At 43.3% G+C, this 22,897-nt stretch overlaps 1 protein-coding gene across 1 annotated transcript in view; it reads right to left on the reverse strand.

The window, feature by feature from the left end:
- The window catches only part of STK11 (serine/threonine kinase 11), a 175,404-nt gene that overhangs the window by 25,220 nt on the left and 127,287 nt on the right, over positions 1-22,897 (reverse strand). Inside the window, exon 8 of the mRNA XM_036767136.1 lies at positions 17,716-17,909. Within this exon, the coding sequence (XP_036623031.1) occupies positions 17,716-17,909 (194 nt within the window). The remainder of the gene's footprint in view (positions 1-17,715; positions 17,910-22,897) is intronic.

Raw genomic sequence — 22,897 nt, forward strand, 5'->3', positions numbered from 1 at the left:
TTGGGAAGGAAGCAGACTCCAACAAGGGAGACCTGAAGCCGTGACATGTGAGGATCGCAGATGAAAGTGCTGGGGATGTTTAGAATGGAGACCCTAACCCTCAGGGGGCACATGAGCACTTCCTTCAAATATGTGAAGGATGTCTTGGGGAAGGAGAATTACACGTAGGGAACCACAGACTCTTGGTGCTGGAAGAGGCCTCAAAGACCAGCCAGTCCAAGTCCCATAAAGACAAGAATCCTCGATGACACAGGGGAGTAGACTCCAGATGCTGTGGCCAGAAGACAAGGAGGCATTCCGGCCATAGGACAGAACCCTGGCACAGAGCTAGGATGGCATAGGGGCAGTGGAATTCAACAATTCTGCTGTTGGGAACCATAAGCTCATAACCATGAGGGCAAGCACTCTTTCTATTTTGTTTTTATCACTGGAGCCTCAGGATGTAGCACTGTGCCCAGGCACACAGGAGGGCTCCACATGATCTCATTTGATCCATTCGAGCTAAGTACTACAGGTATCATGAAAGAAAACACGAGGAAACAGGCTTGCCTACGGCGTTATCAGAAGTGCCGGTGTCAGTATTTAAGCCCAGGTGAATCCCAATTCCAAGTCTAGCTATGCCACACAAGAAGGAGAAACTAATGGCGAAAGAGAAATGATTGGGAACTCTGGGAGGAAACAACCACACCATCATAAGATTCATTATAGAAAAGAGGAAAAACAAGCACAGTCTGACATTTATATCTTAGGATATAAGAAAAAAAGTTTGAAAAAAAAATGAACCTTTGTCTTTCAACAGTCCTGACTCCCTTCTCCTGTTCTTTACAATTTTAACTGGATCATCTGGCTAAAAAATTTATAGGGCAAAGTGAGCAAGGGGTGATAGAAGTTCTCAACAATGAAATCCAAATGAGGGAAAAACAGATTATATCAGTCAAGAAGAAAAGGGAGATGTATCTACAGAGAAAATATCTTATGGTATACTTGGAGAAAGGACAGAGATTAGGACTCAACAACTGTACAATGAGGTCACACAGGAACCAGCTGTATGGCTAGAACCAAAGAGTTATCATCAATTCTTTAATGTCTACTTGGGAAAGTCTTCAGTAGGGTACCCCAGCCAAGGATCCATGCTGAGCCCATTGGTTGTTTACATTTTTATCAATGACTTGGATTAATTCGTAAACAGAATGCCTATTAAATTTTCAGATGAAACAAAATGGTTGGGATAGCCAATATACTGAATGACAATGTCCAGATTCAAAAGATTCAAAAGTCTTAAGATGTCTAACCATTCTAGAAGGCATTAGGGAATTATATTGAGAGTAATCAAAATGTCTATACTCCTTGATCCAGAAATCCAATACTAGATACATATCTTCTTTCCTTTTTAAAGATAGTAATGTTCCCTTTACACTAACATATTTATAGCAGCACTTTTTCTAGTAGCAAGGAACCAGAAACAAAGTAGATGACCACTGACTGGACAATAGCCAACAAATTCATGTAGTACCTGATTATAATGGAATATTTCTTCACTCTAAGAAAAGATGAATATAATGAATACCTATAAGCATGGGACAACTTATATGAATTGATACAAAGTGAAGCAAAACCAGGAAAACAATAAACACAATGCCAACAATGTATACAGAAAAAGCAACTCCCCAACCCCACAATGGAACACAACAGTCTAATTATAATGGGTGAGCTTGAACCTGAAGAAGAGAAAACATATTTCCTCTCTTTGCAGAAGGGGGAGAACACTGGTTGATATGTTCATTCACTTTAATAAGCCATTTTCCCACTTTCACTTTTAGTGTTTGCTCTAAGCAATGGCTCCTCCACTGGGGGAGGGATATATTGTTGAATTAAGGAAAGAAAGTGAAGGAAATGAAGATAAAAATGAAGATAATGATAAAGAAGATGAAAAACAATCTTAGACTAGAATGTTAGGCTTTATCTAAAAAGACGACATATGATGGGAATAAATTGAAAGTTTATCCTTTGGTTAAAAAAATTGGCTTCTCAACTAAGCTCAAGATGGGAGAGGCATGATGACACAGCAGTAGTCTGAGAAAGAACTGGGGGGTTTTAGTGGACTGCAAGTTCAATGATCCAACAGTATGATATACGAGCCAAGAAAGCAAATGCAATCTTAGGCTGTATTAAGAAAAACACAGTGTACAGGACTAGAAAAAGTATCCTGCTTTAGTCAGATCCCATTTGGAATAACATATTCAGTTCTGGGGGCCACCGATAAATTGGGCAACACCTCCCAACCAGAGGAAGGCAACCAGAAAGGTGAAGGACTTTAAGATGGTGCCCTTAGGAATACTGGCTAGAGGAATGAGAGATGGGAAAAGCCACCAACCTGCATTTAAGGAGGTGTCATATGGAAGGGGGACAGGGCTTGTTCTGTTGGACCTGAGATAAAAGAAGCAGGGGTGACAGGCAAAAATTGATATAAGGAAAACTTTCCAACTCTCAGAACTATCCCAAAGTGAAATGGTACATGTCAGGAAGCAGTGGGTTCTTCAAGCCTGGGATCATCCATTAGAGTTGGAAGAGGCCTTCCAGACCATCTGATCCAAATTCCTCATTTTATAGATGGATAAATTGGGTTCGGAGGTGTGAAGGGATTTGCCCAAAGTCACAGAATGAGCAGGGGAGCCAAGGTTATAAAATCACGTAACTGTGGCCCTGAGGCACGAGGCATGATAGGGATGTTGTTGTTGTCATTTTCAGTCGTAGGTCTGAGTCTTTGTGACTCCATCTGGGGTTTTCTTGGTAAAGATAATGGAGTGATTTTCCATCTCCTGCTCCAGCTCATTTTACAGATGAGGAAACTGAGGCAAAGAGCATGAAGTGACTTGACACTGCTAGTGTCTGCAGCTGGATTTGAACTCAGGTCTTCCTGACTCTAGGCCCAGGGCTCTATCCACACACATACGATAGAATCTTCTCTCCACCAAAGCAGAGCAGCTGATGACTACCTGCTGAACTACTGGGGTATCTGACATTGGATTTCATTCTCCTTGATAAAATGGAAATGATGGGAACCTTGGGAAGGATGTGATCACTCTATCCTAGAGTTTATGATAAAGAAAGAGAGGAAATTTGGACATAGTCTGAAATGTGCCCTAGGTACATCTGGGGAAAAAATATTTTGGGAAAAAAATATTTCAGTGGGTTCAGGGGAAAGGATAGGTAGGCTCTCACGTGGTAAACTATTTCTGGGGAAGTCAGATCAAGCAGGATGAGAAAAGCTCAAGGAATAAATTTTTAATGGAAGATACAAAGAAAATAATTCCAGTAATGGTGAAAAATGGAATTAGTCTGAAGAGATCAACGTGAATATAAAGGGAACTCTCACCATGTAACAGATTAAAAACAATGTAAGGAATATGGAAGCAAGTTGAAGTAACAGAAGATGAGTAGAAGGGTGTGTAGTAGTGTCAGGAATGCTAAAGCTCAAAATGAGCTGAGCAAGGCCAGGAAAGGTAAACGTAACAAAAAGAACTTTCTTAAAGCTGTACTGGGAGGAAAGGAGGCTCAAAGAAAGGATGGGACCTTTGCTTGGGGTGGATGGGACAACGGCTCGGTTCTTAGTTTAGTTCTGTTTTCTCTGCAAAGGAGAATGGCTTCTGCACTGGAAGTGACAGAACAAAAAAGTCTAACAAACTCCTTAAGAGGATGCTTGGGCAGCTGGTAAAGCTGTGGAAACAATGAGAGCAACATAGGAGGGGGAAGGAAACACCTCTGTAGTGAGGCACGAGGACCCCATTCCACCTTGACCAGCATCTCCTGCCTTTAAGGTAAGGGGAGAAGGTGCCAGTCCACTGGGCTGTTTCCTGCCTTTGTAGTGAGCGGAGAGGGCACTGAATCTTCTGCCTGGTCTGGAGTCTTCCACTGGAAGAGGACAGGAGTCATCCTATTGGAGTTGGGGTTTCTTGACTTAGGGGGAGGGGGAGTAAAAACACCATTCCTACAGAATCGAGTAATGCTTCCCAGACTAGAACTGCCTAGGGTCCACTGTCTAAGACTGTCCACCTTGAGGCCAAATCCATATGGGCACTGAAAATCAATCTAAATTCTTTCCTCACAGATTAACAAACCTGGTCATGCCCTCCCTCTCCTAGTGATTCTGGGCCTTCCCAGCCCCTTCCCCCATCATACAAATGCCATTGCCCCACCAAACTTGCTCCTGCTAAACCTGCCCACCTGTTTCACTATGTTTTCGGGAATGCTGGCTCCAGAAGCAACAACCTTGCTTTCATCTTTAATTTTTTTTTCCCCTTTCCCACTTCTCCCATTTTCTGAGTCTCACTGATGACACAGGCTCCCTCCCAGGCTGCACTTTCACTTACTCTCCCCAACTGTGGTAGAGATTGGGGGAATTGGAATACTCCTTGTGCCCCACTCTGACTCCCAGGTTTTCCTCCCAAACCACCTTCACTCCTCCTTTGAGGTTCATTCAACCCACATGTCTCTCAATCATCCTCTTGTCCCTGATAGTCTCATCTCTCTGGGTTTTGGGACCACCACTGACTCCTTGTTCTCTTACGTGACCTCACCTCAGGTTTCTTTGCCAGTTCTACATCCAGGTCATGCCCACAAACTGGCAGTCCCACAGGACTCTATCCTGGGCCCTCTTCTCTTCACCCTCCAGACTACTTTCTTTGGTGCTATCAACACCCAAGGATTTAATGACCATCTCTATGCTGATGATTCTCAGATCTAACCTCTCTGCTGACCTCCAGTTTTGCATCTCTTGTCTAACGGACATCTTGAACTGGATGTCCCAGAGACATCTTCAGCTTAGCATAACCCAAACTGAACTCAACTTTCCCTCTAAGCCCCCCTCCCTCCCAAACTTCCCTATTACTGTCCAGGGCAACACCAACCTCAAAGTTTCTCAGGCTCCCAACCTAGATGGGTACCATCCTTGACTCCACTCTATGTCCCACTGCTCATACCCAATCTATTGCCAAGGCCTATCAACTTCACCTTTGCAATATGCCCCGCCTCGTCCTTCTGACACTGCTACCTCTCTGGTGCAGGCCCTCATCACCCCACAGCTGGTCTACGACAAGTGTACTGCCTAGTTGGCCTGCCTCAAGTCTCTCCCCACTGCAGTCCATCCTCCATTCAGCTACCAAAGTTACTTTCTTAAAGTGGTCTATGTCTTCCTTCTATGACGAGGATGAACTCCAGTGGTTCCCCATCATCTCGCGAATACAAAACCCTCTGTTTGGCATTCAAAGCCCTTCATAACCTGTTACACAATCGCCACCCCCCAAATCTTCTTAGATCTTATGAACACCACATATTCTTTGGTTCAGTGTCATTGGCTGCTATGCTTTTCCACAAACGGAACACTCCATCTCTGAGCTCTGGCCATTTTCCCAGGCTGTCCCTCAAGCCTGGAATGTTCTCCCTCCTTATCTCTGCCTACTGTCTTCTCTGGCTTCCTTCAAGTCCCAGCTAAAATCCCACCATCCTTAGGAAGCCTTACCCAATCTCTCTTAATTCTAGTACCCTCCCTCTATTAACGATTTCCTATTTCACTAGTATATAGCTTTTTTGTACCTATTTGTTTGCTTGCTATCTCTTCGATTATATTGTGAGCTCCTTGAAGGCAGGGAATGTCTTGGCACTTAGCACACTGCCTGGCATAGAGCATTCACTAATAAATGCTTATTGGCTAACTCACTGAAATTCTGATAGCTGTTGTCTACAAACCTCCAGGCCACTCCTCTCCTTCCTTTGATGAGTTCAGTGCCCTGCCCACAGACTTTCTCTCCTCCCCTACTCCTGCTCTCATCCAGGAAGGGAATAAGCAGTTATACAGTGCCTACTCTGTGCTAGGTATATGCCAAATGCTTTTTATAAATGCTCCTTCATTTGATCCTCACAACAACCTTGTCAAGTAGATGCTATTATCAGTCCTGTTTTATAGCTGAAGAAACAAATGGCTTGTCCAAGGTCACACAGCTAGTACGTGTCTGAGGTCAGTTTCGAACTCAGGCCTTCCTGACTAGGCCCAGGGCTTTGTCTACTGCAAAGCCAGCTCCTTCTGTTATCTGTCATGCTAACATACATACTGATACTCCCTCAAATACTTTATCCTCACATGACCTATTTCTCCACCCCAACTCAGCCACACACAAAGATGGTCCTATTCTTGATTTGCCATAACTCACATGTACTACTTCCATATTCATGAATTCTAAAATTCCTGTATTGGATCACAATCTATTGTCATTCAACTTCTCCCTCTGCCTTGCAATACCATACCCTGTTCTTCAATCTCACCATGACCTCCCATCCCTCCACCCCCGAGTCCTTGCCCAGGCCACCACCTCAGCATTGGCTTCACTTTCCTCCTTTCCCCGTCTTGACCCCTTGGTGAACCAGCTCACAATGCTGTCCTCGAGTCCCTTGTCCCCGTCTCTGTGTTGTCCATCTTGCATGGCCATGCCCCAGCCTTGGATCACTCCTATCATCTGTTGCTTTTACTCCTACACACATGCTACTGAAGAAAAATGGAGAAAAATCACACAACTCTTTTGACTGGGTCCACAATAAATTTATGTTGCGTAACCGCAACTGTGCCCTCACTGCAGCAATCCTTTTATACCTTCCTAATTAACTATCTTGCTCTCCACAGTGGCTCTTCCAAACCTTTTCATCCACTCTCAAACCTCCCTTGGCTCCTCCTTCCTCAACCTTCTCAGGTGAGAACTTCACCTCATACTTTCCAGAAAAACAAAAATAACCCCTGAGGGCATTCTGCTTAAAGCTCCCTCTTTTCCTCTCATATCACCCAGAAACCCTGTCACCATCACCTCCTTTACTCCTAAGTCACATGAAGAGGTGGTTCTGCTATATGCACAACTGATTCTATTCCAGCCTGTCTTCTCCAGCAGAATGTCCCCTCTGTCATCCCCGCCACAGCTAATCTTCAATCTCTCCCCGTCTATTGGCTGCTTCCCTACTGCCTACAAACCTGCTCAAGTATTTTGTTATTCAGTCATTTTTCAGTTGTGATTCCATTTGGGGTTTTCTTGGCAAAGATACTGGAGTGGTTTTCCATTTCCTTCTCTAGCTCATCTGACAGATGAGGAAACTGAGGCAAGTGACTCACACAGCTAGTAAGAGTCTGAGGACTCTAGGGCTAGTACTCTGTCCACTGTACCACCTAGTTGCTTTGGGCATATATTGCTCCCACCCTTTCCAGTGTTTATACTACTCCCTTTCATGCATACTCTATTTCCATCAGGCTGGCCTCTACAATTTTGGGTTGGGTCTCCTCTAAGTATAGAATGCACTTCTTAATCTCCTCCTTTTAGACTCCTGGATCTTCCTTCTTAACATGTCATGTGCCACTTCCTGCATCAAGGTTCTCCTGAAGCCTCTAGCTGTTAAATTTACTTTTAAAATTTGTATTTACTTATGTACATATAAGCCTCCCAAGAGAACGTAAGCTCCTTGAGGACAGGGACTATTTTTTACATTTTTCTTTGTATCTCCAGTGCCTAGCATGGTGTATTCACATAGTAGGTATTTAATGCTTGCTGAATAGAATAGCTGTAACGGTTAGGTGTTCTCTCCTTTCACTGATTCTAAATCTACCTCCCTGCAACTTATCTTTTTTTTTTTTCTTGTTCTGCCTTCTAGGTGCTATCAAAATAACTCTAATCACTTTTTATCATGACAGTTCTTCAAATATCTTTAGACAGCAATCATTGAACCTTCCCTCTCCTCCATGTTAAATATTCTGAGCTCCTTCAAATGAGCCTTAGAAAATTCTGAGTACTTATACAATCCTAGATGTCTTGCTCAGCACTCCATCTGCTTGTTCACAGAGTAAAGGAGGAGGAGCAATGGACAGAAGGGATAGGGAGGCAGAGGCTGGGTTAATATAATTAAGAGCTCTCTAAAAATAGGATCAGTTACCTTAGGATCAGAAAAATCAGATTCAGAGAGGGAGAGGAGAGGCCACATAGTGGATCCATCCCCCTCATTTTACAGATGAGGTAAATGAGACCAGAGAGGTTAGGGTCGCATAGCTTTGGCATCCCATGTGCCATGCCAGCTCTCATCATCCATGCCTTAAAGGGAATGTCATTACCAGAATGGCTGGCTCATGCAGAGGTTGGAAAGTGTAAGATACAGTCAGGAATTGAATCTAAGCAGCTCTTAGATCCTTTTCAACTCTTCAACTGTGTTTTTATGCCAACGCCGCCCTCCCCACCCCCCATAATCAATTCTCAACTACCTGCACTCAGGCAAGAGAGGAGTGATATATTCTGCAAATGATGTCTGCCTGGCTGTGGGATACACTAGTTGCTGCTAGGAAGTGAATTTACATTCCTAATTGTATTTCACTTAGGCTGATATGATTATTTTATATTTCCTAAGTATTTCCCAAGAATTCTGGGTGGAAGCAGGGGAAGCCAGTATGGGATTAAAAATCTGTTACAGATGTAATACATAAAGAGAAAGCTGAGGGCTTCTGTGAGTGAAGTAAAAAAGGTATTGTCATATGTGTTTCTCCCTGGCCAATTCATATTTCAGGTTCTCATGGTACAAATTTTACAAAGCTCCTTCACATGTACTTCATTTAATCTTTATGAGGCAGGCATTATTTATTTACCCCACATTAAATGAGAAAAGTGAGATAAGAGCTTAGAAGGTAAGCTCCTTGAAGACAGGAACTGTGTTTTTTTTTTTTTTTTGGTATGAGAAAGAGAGGTGAGGGGAACGAGGAGCAAATTAATGGACTTATAACTTGACAGAACCTTAGATCATAGGCCAACCCTCTCATTTTACAGCTAAGGGAAGTAAGGCCATGAGAAGTAGTGATCTGACCAAAGTCACACAAGAGATACACAGTGTAGATCTGGAGCTTCAAATCCAGTGTTCTTTCCACTATTAGACTACTATTTTTAAACTAAATTTTCTTAATGTTTTTTTTTTTTTATTTTCACATCACATTGGTTCCTGGATTTTCTCTATACCAAACCATCCAGACAGCTTTTCCCTTAAAAAGACAGAGACTGTTAAAAGTGACACATCATCACAGCATTTGCAACATGATGCTCCACAGCCCCCTCCCCACCTCTGCAGGTAAAGGTAGGTGTATTTTCTTGTCTTCTCCAGGGCCAAAAGTGGTCATTAAATATAGCGCTCAGCTTTCGGTGATTTTTCCATTTACACTGTTTGAGTCACTGGTGTGTTATTTTCCTGGTTCTAGCTTCACTTCGTATTAGTTGAGAGACGTCATCCCATGTTTCTCTAACTCTTAATATTCAGCATTTCTGTTGGACTATGAGCTACTTGAGAGCAGACATTGTTTTTTGCCATTCTTTGTAGTCCTAGGACTTAAAACAATGTCTGGCACATAGTAGGTGCTGAACAAATGCTAGTTGATTTTTTATGGTGTGATAAAATTCTTCTACATTAAAACACCAGAATTTGCTCAGCCATTCCTCAAAAGAAAGGCACCTCCTCTTTTCACAGTTTGCTGGCATGATTTTGTCATAATTAAGACTTCTTTCTTTGACCTCTTGGAGTATATTCCCATCTCTGGGTCAAAGGGTTAGAACTTACAGTCAGTGGATAAAGAGCTCCAAATCCCAAAGCAACATGGCATTATAGGAAGGCTATCAAAAATCGGGAGAAAGGTATAACTGGGAAAGGGTGACCTTGCTCATGATTCAAAATCATTGGACCAATTCCTAACTCCACCAACCATGTATTAGTGTCTGTCTTCCTACAACCCTCCAACACTATTTCTGTTTTTTGTCATTTTTGCCAATTTGCTAGGTGTGAAGTAAAACCTTAGAGTTGCTTTAATTGGATACTGCCTAATTAAAACTGAGGTTTCCTGACTTCCAGTTGGAATGACTTCCTTGGTAGCACACTGCCTCCTTTTATGAGTATGATAGTATTAAGGGTTTCCTCCTCCCTGTGTCTCACTTTCTGCCCTTCTAACTGGCAGCCAAAGAGCTCTAATATGTACTGCAGCTGGGGAGCACGGGGACTTGGGAGTCATCACTGCCACCAAGCCAACCAGAAAGCCGGTGGTGCCCAAACTGCCTGTAGTGGCTGTTTTAGATGGGATCTAGTTAGAGTGTCTAATGGGGTCAGTGGACAGAGGGTTCCAAACCCCAAAGCAACATGGACTCCAGAACGGCCAGCAGAAATCAGGGGAAAGGTATGAAACTGAGAAAAGAAGAGTATTTAATAGAAGCCAAAAGCCTCTATTCCAGTGAAAGGTAAACTATCTAAAGGAAATCTTCTTCCAAAGAACTCATCCTACAATATGCTGTGGACGGATGTAACTGATCATAACACTGAAAACCAGAAGGGATCGAATCAAAGCCTTCTTTACAGATGAGGAAAATAGAAACGATTTGCTCAAATTCCCACAGATTCTAAGTAGCAGCTCCCTGACATCAAATTCAAGGCTCATGCTAGGCTAGGGCCTCCTCCAATTTGATCCCAAGTCTCTGACATGGGCTCAAACTCATTGCTCTCATTTTGTAATCAAGCCATTCTTGGATCTGCTACTTGGTTCCCCAAGTTGACATCTGTCTAAGAGTAGCTCATGAACATTATCTCCAGGGAGACCTTTTAGCCAGGTTCATCTCCAAAATCAGCACAGAGGTATCATGCTTTACAAATCAGCCTCTCCAAGTGGCTCAGGGTGAATAAGCTTACTGGAGGGGTTTTTTTGTTGTTTTGGTTTTTTTTTACCATATGAAAAGACAAAATTGAGTTTCCAACCCTAGAAAGCTGAGGATGAGACCCTGAAGCCAAAGTAGGAGGCTCAAATTAACCAGATAGTTTCCATACTAACCTCATTATCAAGCAAGATTGGCATTTTGGAGGTTTTCGGGGAGGGGTAATGTGAGGGGAGTAAGTGTGTGGGAAGAGGAGGGATGATGATGTACAGACGAGAGGCTGATGAGTGCTCACCAAATGACTAGTCTGGCAACCATCGAAACTTGGAGAACGAAGCAAACATAACTGCTAGGGAAAGCAGCATGACTGCATGGGATCACAGGAATTAGATTCAGAAAGGGGTCATTGAGACCATCTTTGTACCTCATGTTAAGGCCAGGGCAGAAAAGTGACTTATCTAGGTGGAGCCAGGGAGAACTTGGCTGTTTACATACTCTCTCCTCCACCAGAATGGGAGTTCCTTGAAAGCAGTCACTGTGTTTTGGCTTTTGTGTCCCCAGCACTTAGCACAGTGTCAGGCACATAGTAAGTACTTAATAAATACCTATAGACTTACAACCTTGATGCCTCAATCGGTTTATCCCCTTCATTCATCTCTGAGCAGCAGAAACTGGTGGGCAGAGGAAGGACTAACATACAGACTAAAGAATTTAGTTTTGGTTTCTCTCCCCACCCCACCCTACCCACTTAAAGCTCAGGAAGGGATCAGGAGAAGAAAGAATAGGTACAGAGAAGACAGATTTTTACTCTAATTTTAAGAGATCATAGGATTTAGTGCTGAAATATCTAATTCCTTAATTCTGTGTATTAGGGAAATGGAGACCAGATAAAAGGAACTTGGTTCCAGGTCCTGGGAGTTGAACCTAGGTTCTGACTCCAAATTCTTCCCTTATAACATGGTGTCTCTTGGTTTTATCAGGTTTGCAGGAGGGTATGAAAGCTAAAAATTGCCTCAATTTCTTTCTCTTCTCCTCCCTATGGTAAGAGGGGGAAGAGGTAGCATGAAAATGATACTTACGGATTCTGAACATCCCTTCCATTTCCTATATATATATGCCCATCAATCTTTCATGTGGAATTTGTTTTGCTCTTTCAGTCAATTCCCTTGTCCTCAGTCTTGTTTTTCAAAAATTGAGAGGGGAGAAAAATCACATATTAAGAAAACGCCCTCTTTTGTGGGGATAGGGAAAAGAAAAAAAGCCTGAGTAGATTCTTTGTGCCATTGGCCTCATCCTTCACCTTTCCTGAGATGTCAACTTTCTGAGAAAGGATCACACCCTCATATAGTCTGTGGATTCAACCTTACTGCTTCTCCATAGGATGGCATACAAAATACATCAGAAGTTATTGGTTGGGGGGCGGAGGGGAACGACCTTGTCTTTAAGTCAGGGATGCTATTGAGGGGACTCTTGTCTAAGTACTAGCTGGACTATATCACTGAAGACCCTTTCAGCTTTGAGATTCTATGACCCAACGGAACATGACACTATCTATAGACAAATGCTACGGCTAGATGGTATTTGGATGGAAAGGGGGCAGGGCCCAAGTTAGACCAAGAAGTGATGTTGGCCATCTGCTGCTAGCTCACAGATATACAGTCAGTTCTGTTCTAACACTGTACTAGGCAAAACCAAGCAATAAAACCACAGAACTTATGGGGGAAATGGGATTGGGACAAAATGCTTAAAAACTTCTTCAGGAACACGTTAAAATAAAAGGTGGGAACCTAATAAAAATGCAGTGGCACAGTTTTATCCATGTTAAATGGGCCAGAAATACATGAATCCTCCAACAGACAATAGCCCAGTGTGCAGCCTAGGGCTATGATGCGCCTCCACAGTGGAAAGGGGTAAGGGTGGTGTGGACCAGCTCTCTCTGTGCACAGCTCCAACTGTACTTTATGTAAGATGTAAGATGTCACTTTATACCTTGACAAAGAACTAAAGTCTACTTGGGGACACTGGGGAAGGACTGCAGCTTGAGAGTTATTATGAAATGGTGCCATTTTCTGTATTTTCACTGTTTCTTATGGAAGAAATCACGCAGAAATGAACTTGAAATTTGTGCTATGCTCAAAATGTTCCTTAATAAATCAATCATGTTTGAACAAATTCACATTTTTGAAACACATGTTATAGCAGAACGGACTGTATCTTAAGACTTCTGTACTTTGAAGTTGTATTTTATCTGTGTTCCTTCAATTCACTACTAAATTACAGCATTGAGAATGAGAAGGGAAAAAAAAAACACAGGAAACAGAGTCCCAGAACAAGGAAGGGACTGGCCCAAGGTTGCAGGGCCATGGAGCAACACGGCCAGGATTCAAACTCAGGTCACTTGTGAAATGGTTTGTGAAAAGAGTCACCTCTGTCTCAGGTGAGGTAAAGCAAAGGTCTCTTTCTAGACCCAGGCCCACAGATGAGAAAATAGTAGCAGTCCAGGGTCTAGAGTCACAACAGTTGCAGAAATGGAGAAGGGCCATCAACCTAAAAGACTATTAGAGAGTGATAAAATACCAAGAACAGTGATTGGGGCCATGGATGTTGTCCCCATTTTTGTCTGTTTCTGAATGGCTTCGTTGTAATTTAAACTCCCAGGGGGCAATATGGTACCTGTCTAGCTTATAAGCTTGATCTCTGGGGTCTTGAGAGTGGATGTGCCAATCATTCATCTCCACACACAGAATGGTCTATACCTTTTTATAATACTGAATTGAAGGAATACCATTACAGGAAAAAAAAAACCCCATTAATTATTAACATTGAAATAGAGGAAGGCTTTCCTGGTACCTGGAAAGTATAATGACATGGTAGATAGCCCATATCATAGGGACTCATGGTAAGGTGGGCAGGGGGATGGGAAGCCAGACTCAGAGTGGATGCCAGCATTGTGAGGAATTAGCCAGTTTTGGAATATTTGGCTCTGACTGGAGTGGTGCCACCCAGGCAAGAGGCACCTCACAAAAGCAATTTCTTCCTTATAAAAAGAACATAATCCAAGCATCCCAAAATGAAGCCCTCATTTGCCCTCCTCCCTGGCATTACAGGGAATGCTGTTTCTAGTCCATTCCTCAAATACCTAAAACACTGTCAACAAAAATAACTTTCTTCAGACTGTAGCAACCATGAATATATCTTAAAGAGGGGCTAGGAATAATAAGAAAAGAAAAAAAAACTGTATGTCTTTCAACTTGTTGCTTGAAGTACTGTTTCAGAAAGCTCCTGGCATCCTGTCAAACAACCTGGCCAGCATGCTTATTCGAGTGACTGGTCTATTTAAAACAAAAACAAAAAAAATACTCAACAAAATTTGAAAAGAAAAAGTGGTGTCACTATGGAAAGAAACCCTTATGTTGGTGGGCAGGTGGGGGTTGACTGAACAGAAGACCCTTCCCCACCCTTAGATGCTCTGCTCGCTTGGTGACACTCGAACTCTGGGCTGACCACACAGCACAAGCTGCTCTCCCCCACTACTGGGCTTCCATGGTAGCTTGTGCAACTATTCTAAGCCTCTGCCTCCTCTCTCATTAGACTGTCGTCTGGTGGCTGAACTTCCTCTCCAGAAAATTCTGAATGTTCACTCTTCTGTTCTGCTCTCTCCTCTCTAAGCCCTGTCTCAGAGGTCTCCTCGTCACCTAGAAAATGCACAGGGAAGCAAAAAGGACAGGTTGGTTAGGAAGGAAATGGTTTTCCCAGACAGTGGCATGATGGGCTTTGAACACTTGTGGCCTCTGGTGATCACGAGGCAAAGAGGTAAAGATGACAATCAATGACCCTTTCAAATCTTTGTACTCCTACACCGAGTTCCCCAGGATCATATGGGCTTGGCTCCAATCCACCTGTTTACAGTACTCCTTTCTCCTATTTCAGGGAGAATATACTCCTGCAGAAGCAGGGGGAGAAGGGGGAAGATAGTAGTTTGAATAATCCAGCTTTTATCCAGAGAAGGGCATTAAACGGATTTGAATGACCCTTTGGGAAAGTTTAAACTTATTTCTCAATGCTGAGTCTCTACCAATTATAATGAGGTACCTTAAAATAGGAATCAGTTTGTATTCATCTTAGCCAAACTTCAAATGGTTATGCTCCTTTAAAAACTTTTATCTATTACGAAGGATTTCCCTATCTTTCCTCTATTAAAAAAATTAATTCTATGCCCATTTCCCCAGCTACCAGCTTAAAACTTGATGCACTGCCTTCATTAATAGCAAAGCACTCTTTGGAAACCATGAAAACCACTGCGCTTTTGAGAAAGGCAGAATTCTAGCCTTCAAGGTAAAAGTATGTCAGCGTCCCCATCAATGATCCACACAGGCCCCAGGTTCTTACCCAAGCATGCCAGATTTTACTCTGCTAGCTATCCAGAGAGCAATTGGAGAGAAAAGAATTGAGTTGCTGCAGAGCAAGAATGTAGTCTAATTAAAATCTTCTGAGAATACTTCAAAAGATCCATAATGTATTTCATCAGCGTTGGGGTTCTCCTTGCTGAGGCAGAGCCTGACACCTCTATGCCTCAAGTGAACTGATTTCCATGAATCCCTACGACCAGCCACTGTCTGGAGGCCAACCTTCTTGTGATCAGCCTCCCAAACCCATTCAGGCTGCTTCACAAACGACCAGCACAGTCTATCGCCCGTTTCAAAATGGGTAGGACCTGACAAAAGCTTATGCGTTCTTCTAGAATCCAGGTTCACTTCCATACTGCCGTGAAACATCAGAGGACTTTAGTTAAACCTCTAGGAGATTCAGGGCACAGTTATTATGACCACTATTAATCTGATAGATGTCTTCCAAGGAACAGCCTAAAGACAGAAGCACATCAGCAAGGGTAATTTTTAACTACAGCTCTCCAAAACCCATCCCTAAATTATAGAGAGTTATAATCCATGTTGGTAACACATGGATTATTTGTGATAAACAGAGATCCCTGAAATATTATTGATAATTACTAATGCCTATGAAGTGGCCCTAGGGACTCCTAGGCCAAGTCAGTGAAGCACAAGCTTTGGTAGGAGAAATGCAAGGCTCTGAGTCTAGCCCAGGGATGGGCAGTGTGATTGCCAAGAAAAGTCAAAGAGGTTCATGACTACACATTGGTCAAAAGGTGCCGAATTCTTTGATCCCAGCAACTCTTGAGGGTCATTGGCTTCAGGAGTGCTATGGTCTGTAGTGGCAAAAGGAGGACCTTGCAGACAACAATTCCAAATCCCTGAAGTGATAGCAAACGTACTTACTGTTTTTCAAGGTTTATTAAGCACTTTTTGCATAACCACTTTGTGAAAAGGGGAGTGGAAGGAGTCAGAGGACCTGATTTCAAATCCTACCCATGAGGCACACTAGCTGAGTGACCTCAGGTAAGTCACTTAACCTCCCTGGGCCTGGGCTTCCTCACTGACAAAATGAAAGGGTTGGACGATCTCTAAGGAAATATCTTGGTCTCCAAGGAATGGCCTAACTCTAAATCTACGATCCCAGGACTCTTTTCACATCTGACTCAACTGATGCTCAGAGAGCCAAAGGGACTTGCCCAGAGTCACAGAGAAAGTAAGCATCTAGGTCATCCAACTCAAATCCCAGGACTCTTTCCAGAATACAATGTAACTCCCCACATTAACCCGGAAGGCATCAGAAGGGGCTCTGAGACTGGTCATTTGTCTATTACCCTTCCAAGTAATGAAAGTGGGTCCCAACTGATAAATTCCCATTAACCAGGAAATGTGACAATGTACATGACCCCTCCCTCTCCCTTCCCTTGGGTCACAGGGGCTTCCTGGGTGGGAAGCATCTAGAAATTCACACTATGGCTTCTATTTGTCTGAGTCTGGTAATTCCAAAAAGAAACTGTAGGGACAGTTTCTCTGCAGCTGCAAATTCTTCACTGTTTATCACTGAGGGCAGGCAGGTGACTGGTTGGGAAGCAGTTCTGGAGTCAGTATGGTGACCCATGAATGATCACTTCTGGGCTAAAGCAGCTAATGGGTTAGCAATCTTCTGAAATATTAATTTATTCCCATTCCCCCCATAATCTTATGATTCTTCTTTGCCTATCAGAGAGTTCAAATGGGGAAGGGGGAAGAATTGCTTGTGTGCAGGCATGTGTGTGTTTTTATGAAAAGTGGTGAGAAAATGTCCTGAGAGAGAGGAAAGTGTTCAGAAATTAAAGCATGGCTTGACTAAAAAGCCAAACAGAAAACTACCAAGATGACTCAAAAGATAACTACCAAGTCCTCATAAATGGTGGGGGTGAGGGTGGGTGGGGGTGCTCTGCATAGTGAAGACAAGCTTGGCTTCATGCCCCTGAATCAGGCTGGCAAAATTGCTGAGGACTGAAGTGTACAAAACGACTGAGTCCCTTAGGAGTCAGCAATGCCTGGCAAACTCCTCTTGGACAAAGGTCTTCTCTGACTTCATGGGCTGTTATGGGAACCAAGAGGGGCCGGCAGGTTCCCTGTGCCTTAAACAGGAAAGTCCATGTGACTGAGGGCCTGAAGACTATACAATCTGCCAGCTACTAACCAGAAGAGCTGTTCATCAAAGCTGCCTTATCCTGGGCAACTGCAAAAGCATGGGGATGGAAACCCACTATGCCAGCTAAGAGGAACCACCCTTAAATATGATGAGTATTACCAATAATGAACAGCTGGGGATACTTACATTGTGCTTACTGTTTACAAAATACTTTACAACCAGTCTCATTTGTGCCTCGTAAGAGTCTTGCTAGGAAGGCAGTGCAGACACTGTTATCCCAATTTTGTAGAATAGGAAACTGAAGCACAGAGAGAGGTTAAGCATCTCACCCAAGGTCACACAGCTGGAAAGTAGCAGTGAGGACTGGAATCCAGTTAGTTGTCTGACTCCAAATCAAGCACTCTTTCTGCTCCAGCACAATTTCCAGTCTGAAATATTTCCCAATGCTCTTCCTGGAATGATTTTTGAGCCTTCTTCCCAATCCCCAGCTTACCTGGTACTGTGAAATCCTGAGTGTAGATGATGTCGTCCTCAATGTCAAAGAGGTCATCGTCCTCTTCCTCATTGTAGCCATGCAGATCCTCCAGATAAGGCACCACTGTCATACTTCGCCACCTGTCCTTGGTTTCCGGGCTGGGAGGAATGGGGACCAAGGCCTCTGCCTGGGGGTGTTTCTTACGAAACCAGCTGCAAGAGCCCAAGAAATGATCAATTCTGGCAATATCGGTGGGGTGGCCATTCCCCCCATCTAATACTTGATGCCATTTCTAGAGTTGCTGGTGGAGACAGTTTCTGTATGCTTTGAGAAAGGAGCTGGTTTTAAACTGTCCTGTCTCCTCCTACCATGCTTGCTTTTAGAAATGAAGGCTTTCAGGCAGGGGAAAGGAGTTCTTGCCCTCCTCTCTCCCCCAACAGCTTGATGTGTGAACACTGAAAAGCCAAAGTTCTCTAAGCCCATCCTGAAAAATCAGAACAAATCCATTCTGCACATTTTATAGACCTGATGCCCTGGGGTCTGGGAATCAGGTGCCCACTCTACTGTGGTGGTCAGGGATCAGGTAGAGGGGAAGAGGCCACTGTAGGGAAAGAATCAGGTTTCTGTTAGTTTAGCTTTTTTAAAAAGTTCTAAATCAGAAGGGCTTAGCTGTGAGACTCTAAAGTCACTGAACCTTGTGGGCCCCAGGCTCTTCATCCTCAAATAAGTGGCAGGGAGTCTGGGATGGGGGAGATATGTGGGGGATCTCTAAGAGTCCTTCCAGCTACAAATGTATGATCCTATACTGAGGTTCTAGTGTTAGTTAACATTAGTCACTCTTAAAACACCCTAATTCCTAGTGAGCTCCCCTGAAGCAAAGTAGAACTTGGTGAGTTAAACTCAACACTTCATTAGGAACAGATCAATAGAAGGGAAGGGGTCAGTGAATGAGGGACTTTACTTCAAGGCTCCCCCCGCCCCGCCGCTGCCCCATTCTGCAACAGCTGGGTCTTGGTAAGACAGAAAGCTCTTACTAATAAGCAGTTGATAAAGAGGCATCAGGTCACCCTGGAATGAGGTACAAGGGAGATCAGCCAACAGGAGACCTGGGACAGAGCCCCAGCACCAATACTTCCCAGCTGTGTGGCCATAAGCAAGACTCTTGGAAACTGAGTAGTTTCAACAGTAAAGCAGATAAAATACTGGCACTATCTATTTCTTGGGTTGTATGGTAAGCCTCTTGTAAACCTTAAAGGTTTTTAGAAATGGGAGCTATTATTATGGTGAATGCCCAAAGCAACTCTCCAAAAGTGTAAGATGCAGAGCCAGTGCCAATTTGCATTGATGAGGGAGTTGCCTATACCAAGGAAATCACAGGTCCTGCTTGACTCCCAAAATTATGAGGAGTAATTTCTTTATTTTAGTATATACTTGCATTCTTTTGTAAGCACCGCCTCTGACAACTCCAGTGGACACTTATAACATTTAGATGTGAGAGGTATGACTATGACAGCAGTTGAAAGGATGATTTAATGACTGTCTCTATGCTGACCATTCTCAAATCTACCTAGCCTGCCTCAAACTCTGCTGCCCTCCGATCTTGAATCTCCATCTGCTTTCAGATATCTCAAACTGGATGTCCAGTGGACATCTTAAACTCAACATGTCCAAAACTGAACTCACTACTTTCCCCCTAACCCTTCTTTCTCCCCAGCCCCCCTTCTCCATTACTGTAGAAGGCAATACCATTCTCCCTCAGGCTTGAGGACTTCTGGACTCCTGTCTCTCATGCCCCATATTCAAGCTGTTACCAATGCCTGCAGATTTCACCTTAGAAACATTTCTCCAATATGCTCCCTTCTCTCTTCTGCTGCTGCAACCACCCTGATGCAGGTCTCTCCTTACTTAAGGCCTGGCATACTGTAATAGCCTGCTGATGGGTTGGCCTGCCTCAAGTCTCTCTCCACTCTAGTCCATTCACTCACCAAAGTGGTTTTCCCTAAAGTGCAGGTCTGACTTTGTCAATTCTGTACTCAATAAATTCCAGTGGCTCTCATCATCTCCAAGATCAAATACAAAATTCTCTGTTTAGCATTCAAAGTCCTCCATAACCGAGGCCCCTCCTACCTTTCCAGACTTCTTACACCTTTCTTTCTGCTATGTATCCTTTGATCCAGTGACACAGGGCTCCTGGTTCTTCAATGTATAAGACACTCCATCTCTCGGCCCCAGGGGTTTTCTCTGGCTGTCTCCACACCTGGAATACTCTCCCTCCTTATCTCTGCTCCTTGACTTTCCTGGCTTGCTTTGAGTGCCAGCTAAAATCCTACCTTTTACATGAAGTCTTTTCCAATCCCTCTTAATTAATCTTTTCCCTTTGTTAATTAATTCCTATTTATCCCATATGTAGCTTGTTCATACATATTTGTTTGCTTGTGGTCTTCCCCATTAGATTGTGAGCTCCTTGAGGGTACGGACTGTCTTTTGCCTCTTTTTTATCCCCAGTTTTTAATATAGTACGTGCTTAATAAATGTTTACTGAGAGACTGACAAATGAGGACAGAATAGCAGGCCCCCACTGAGTCAAAACATCTCTGTTTGTATGGACACTGTAGAACAGTGAAAAGATTCAGGGTCAGGAGACCTAAGATTTCAATCCTAGCTCCAGTATTTAAGTCATTAACCCTCCATAAGGTTGAGGTATTTAATATGTAAGATATGCCTAATAATACATGTACTACTACCGACCTCACAAGATCATTGTGAGAGAAGCACTAGAGAAATGAGAGTTGTAATTTTCTGAATTTTAACTGAGCCTCTGAGGGGAGTAATGTTTGACTGTCCATTAAGTGGAAAGGTTTCTTCTCCTTGCATAGCCATACTTGGCTGGATAGTGGTAGCCATTTTATTCTTTGTTCTCTCTCCTCCCTGATCTCCCTGGAGTTCCACTACTATTTAATACATCATAAGTTATATGATTCTAACTTCTCATCTGTCCAGTCATGGATATGAACAATATGGGTTTTCATCTGATCAAGACTCTGCTGATCTTCGATCATGTCAGTTACTCCCAGAGGCCAAAGAGTAGTATCACTTTACAATATTCAATGTTTGCTCCACCTGTTCCTCTAGGTTTAGCTATTGGTGAACAAAAGGCTCAAAGCACAACCTCCAGCATGTAGGATCTAACTTGAGGAGTCCTAGAATTGTCTAAAATATTCAAAAAAACACTGAACTGTGAGTTTGGGAGGGAAGGTTTCCACTACTAGGCTCTGCCTAGCATGTGAATTTGGGCAAATTGTTCTGTTCTGTTCCCTTAATCTACAAAATGAGAATAATATGGCAACATCTGTTCTACCTGCCTGTCCAGACCTGTTACTTTCCAGGGAATAAAAAGATACTGTACAGAGTGATATGTTAAAGAGTTGCAATATGAAACAATGAAAAGTAGAAAGTCAAAAGTGAGAATTTCAGAGCTTTAAGGGACTTCAGAGTTCACCTAACTCAACTTCTACCTTAATAAGCATTCTGAATGGATGATCAGTTAGTCAATAAACATCTATTAAGCATCTACCATGTGCCAGGCACAGTGGTAAGTACTGGAAATACAAAAGACAGCCCCTGTTCTCAAGGAGGTCACAATCTAATAGAGGAGACAATATGCTAATAACTATGTCCAAACAAGATATGTACAGGATAAACTGGAGATGATCAACAGAGGGAAGGCAACAGAATCAAGAGGGACTAGGAAGAGTTTCATGTAGAAGGTGAGATTTTAGTTGGTATTTGAAGGAAACCAGGGAAGCCAGGAGTTGGGTATAGGAGGGAGGGAAGTCCAGGTTTAGGGGACAGCCAATGAAAATGCCCAGAGACAGGAGATAGTATTTTGTTCAAGGAACAGCAAGGAGGCCCGTGTCACTGGATGGTAGAATATGGGGGTAGGGGAGAATGTAAGAACACTGGGGGTGGGAGGACCTTGGACACCATACAGAGAATTTCATATTTCATCCTGGAGGTGATAAGGAGCCTCTGGAGTGTACTGAGAAGAAGAAGGAGAGGGAAAGGGAGAATAAGAGGGAGAGAGGGGGAGAGAGAGAGATAAAGAGAGAGGGAAGGAGAGGAGGGGGGAAAAGGTGGGAGGAAGGGGAAAAAAGAGAGATCACGCTCTAGCAGATCTACGATTTAAGATCACTTTGCCAGCTGAGTGGAAGATGGACTGGAAAGGGAAGAGTCTTGTGGCAGGCAGATTGATTAGCCAGTAGGCTATTGCAGTATTTCAGGCACAAGCTGATAAGGGCCTGGATCAGGATGGTGTCAGCGTCAAAGGAAAGAAACGTTACAAAGATAAAATCAACAGGTCTTGGCAACAGATTAGATATTGGGGGAGGGTGGGGGTGAGAGTGTGTAGTTGAGGATGACACCTAGAATGTGAACTTGTGGGACTGGGAAGGTGGTGAGGCCTTGACAGTAATTGGGAAGTTACTGGAGAGGTAGGGTTTTGGGGAAAAGATAATGAGTTCCGTTTTGGACATGTTGAGTTTGAGATGTCTATAGGACATCTGTATGTCTAAAGGTGTCTAAAAGGTAACTGGAGAGATGAGACTGGAGGTGAGCAGAGAGGTGAGGGCTGGATAAGTAGATTTGAGAATGTCTATATAGAGATAATACTGAATCCATGAGGGCTAATGAGATCATCAAAGGAAACAGTTGTTCAGTCATTTTCAGTTGCTGACTCTTTGTGACACCATTTGGGGTCTTCTCGGCAAAGACACTAGAGTGGTTTGCCCTCTCCTTTTCCAATTCATTTTATAGATGCGGAAACTGAAACAAACAGGATTACGTGACTTGTCCAGGGTCAAACAGTCAATACGTGTCTGAGGCCACATTTGAACTCAGGAAAATGAGTCTTCTTGGTTCCAGAACATGTATTCTATCCACTGCACCACCTAGCTACCCCTAAGTTTTCATAGAGGGAAAAGAGAAGAGGACCCAGAACAAAGCCCTGTGGGACTCCTTTGATTAGTGGATATGCCTTTTGCTGGATGAAGATCCAGCAGAGGAGGCTGAGTAGGAGAAGTAAGATAAGTACGAGGAGACTGGGAAGGACCAGTATCACAGGAAAATATAGAGAAAAGAGAGTATCAAGGAGAAGAGCATCACTGACAATGTCAAAGACTGTCGAGTAAGTGGTCAAGAAAGA

Source organism: Trichosurus vulpecula, chromosome 1 (genome assembly GCF_011100635.1).
Source record: "Trichosurus vulpecula isolate mTriVul1 chromosome 1, mTriVul1.pri, whole genome shotgun sequence".
NCBI classification, from domain to species: Eukaryota; Metazoa; Chordata; class Mammalia; order Diprotodontia; family Phalangeridae; genus Trichosurus; species Trichosurus vulpecula.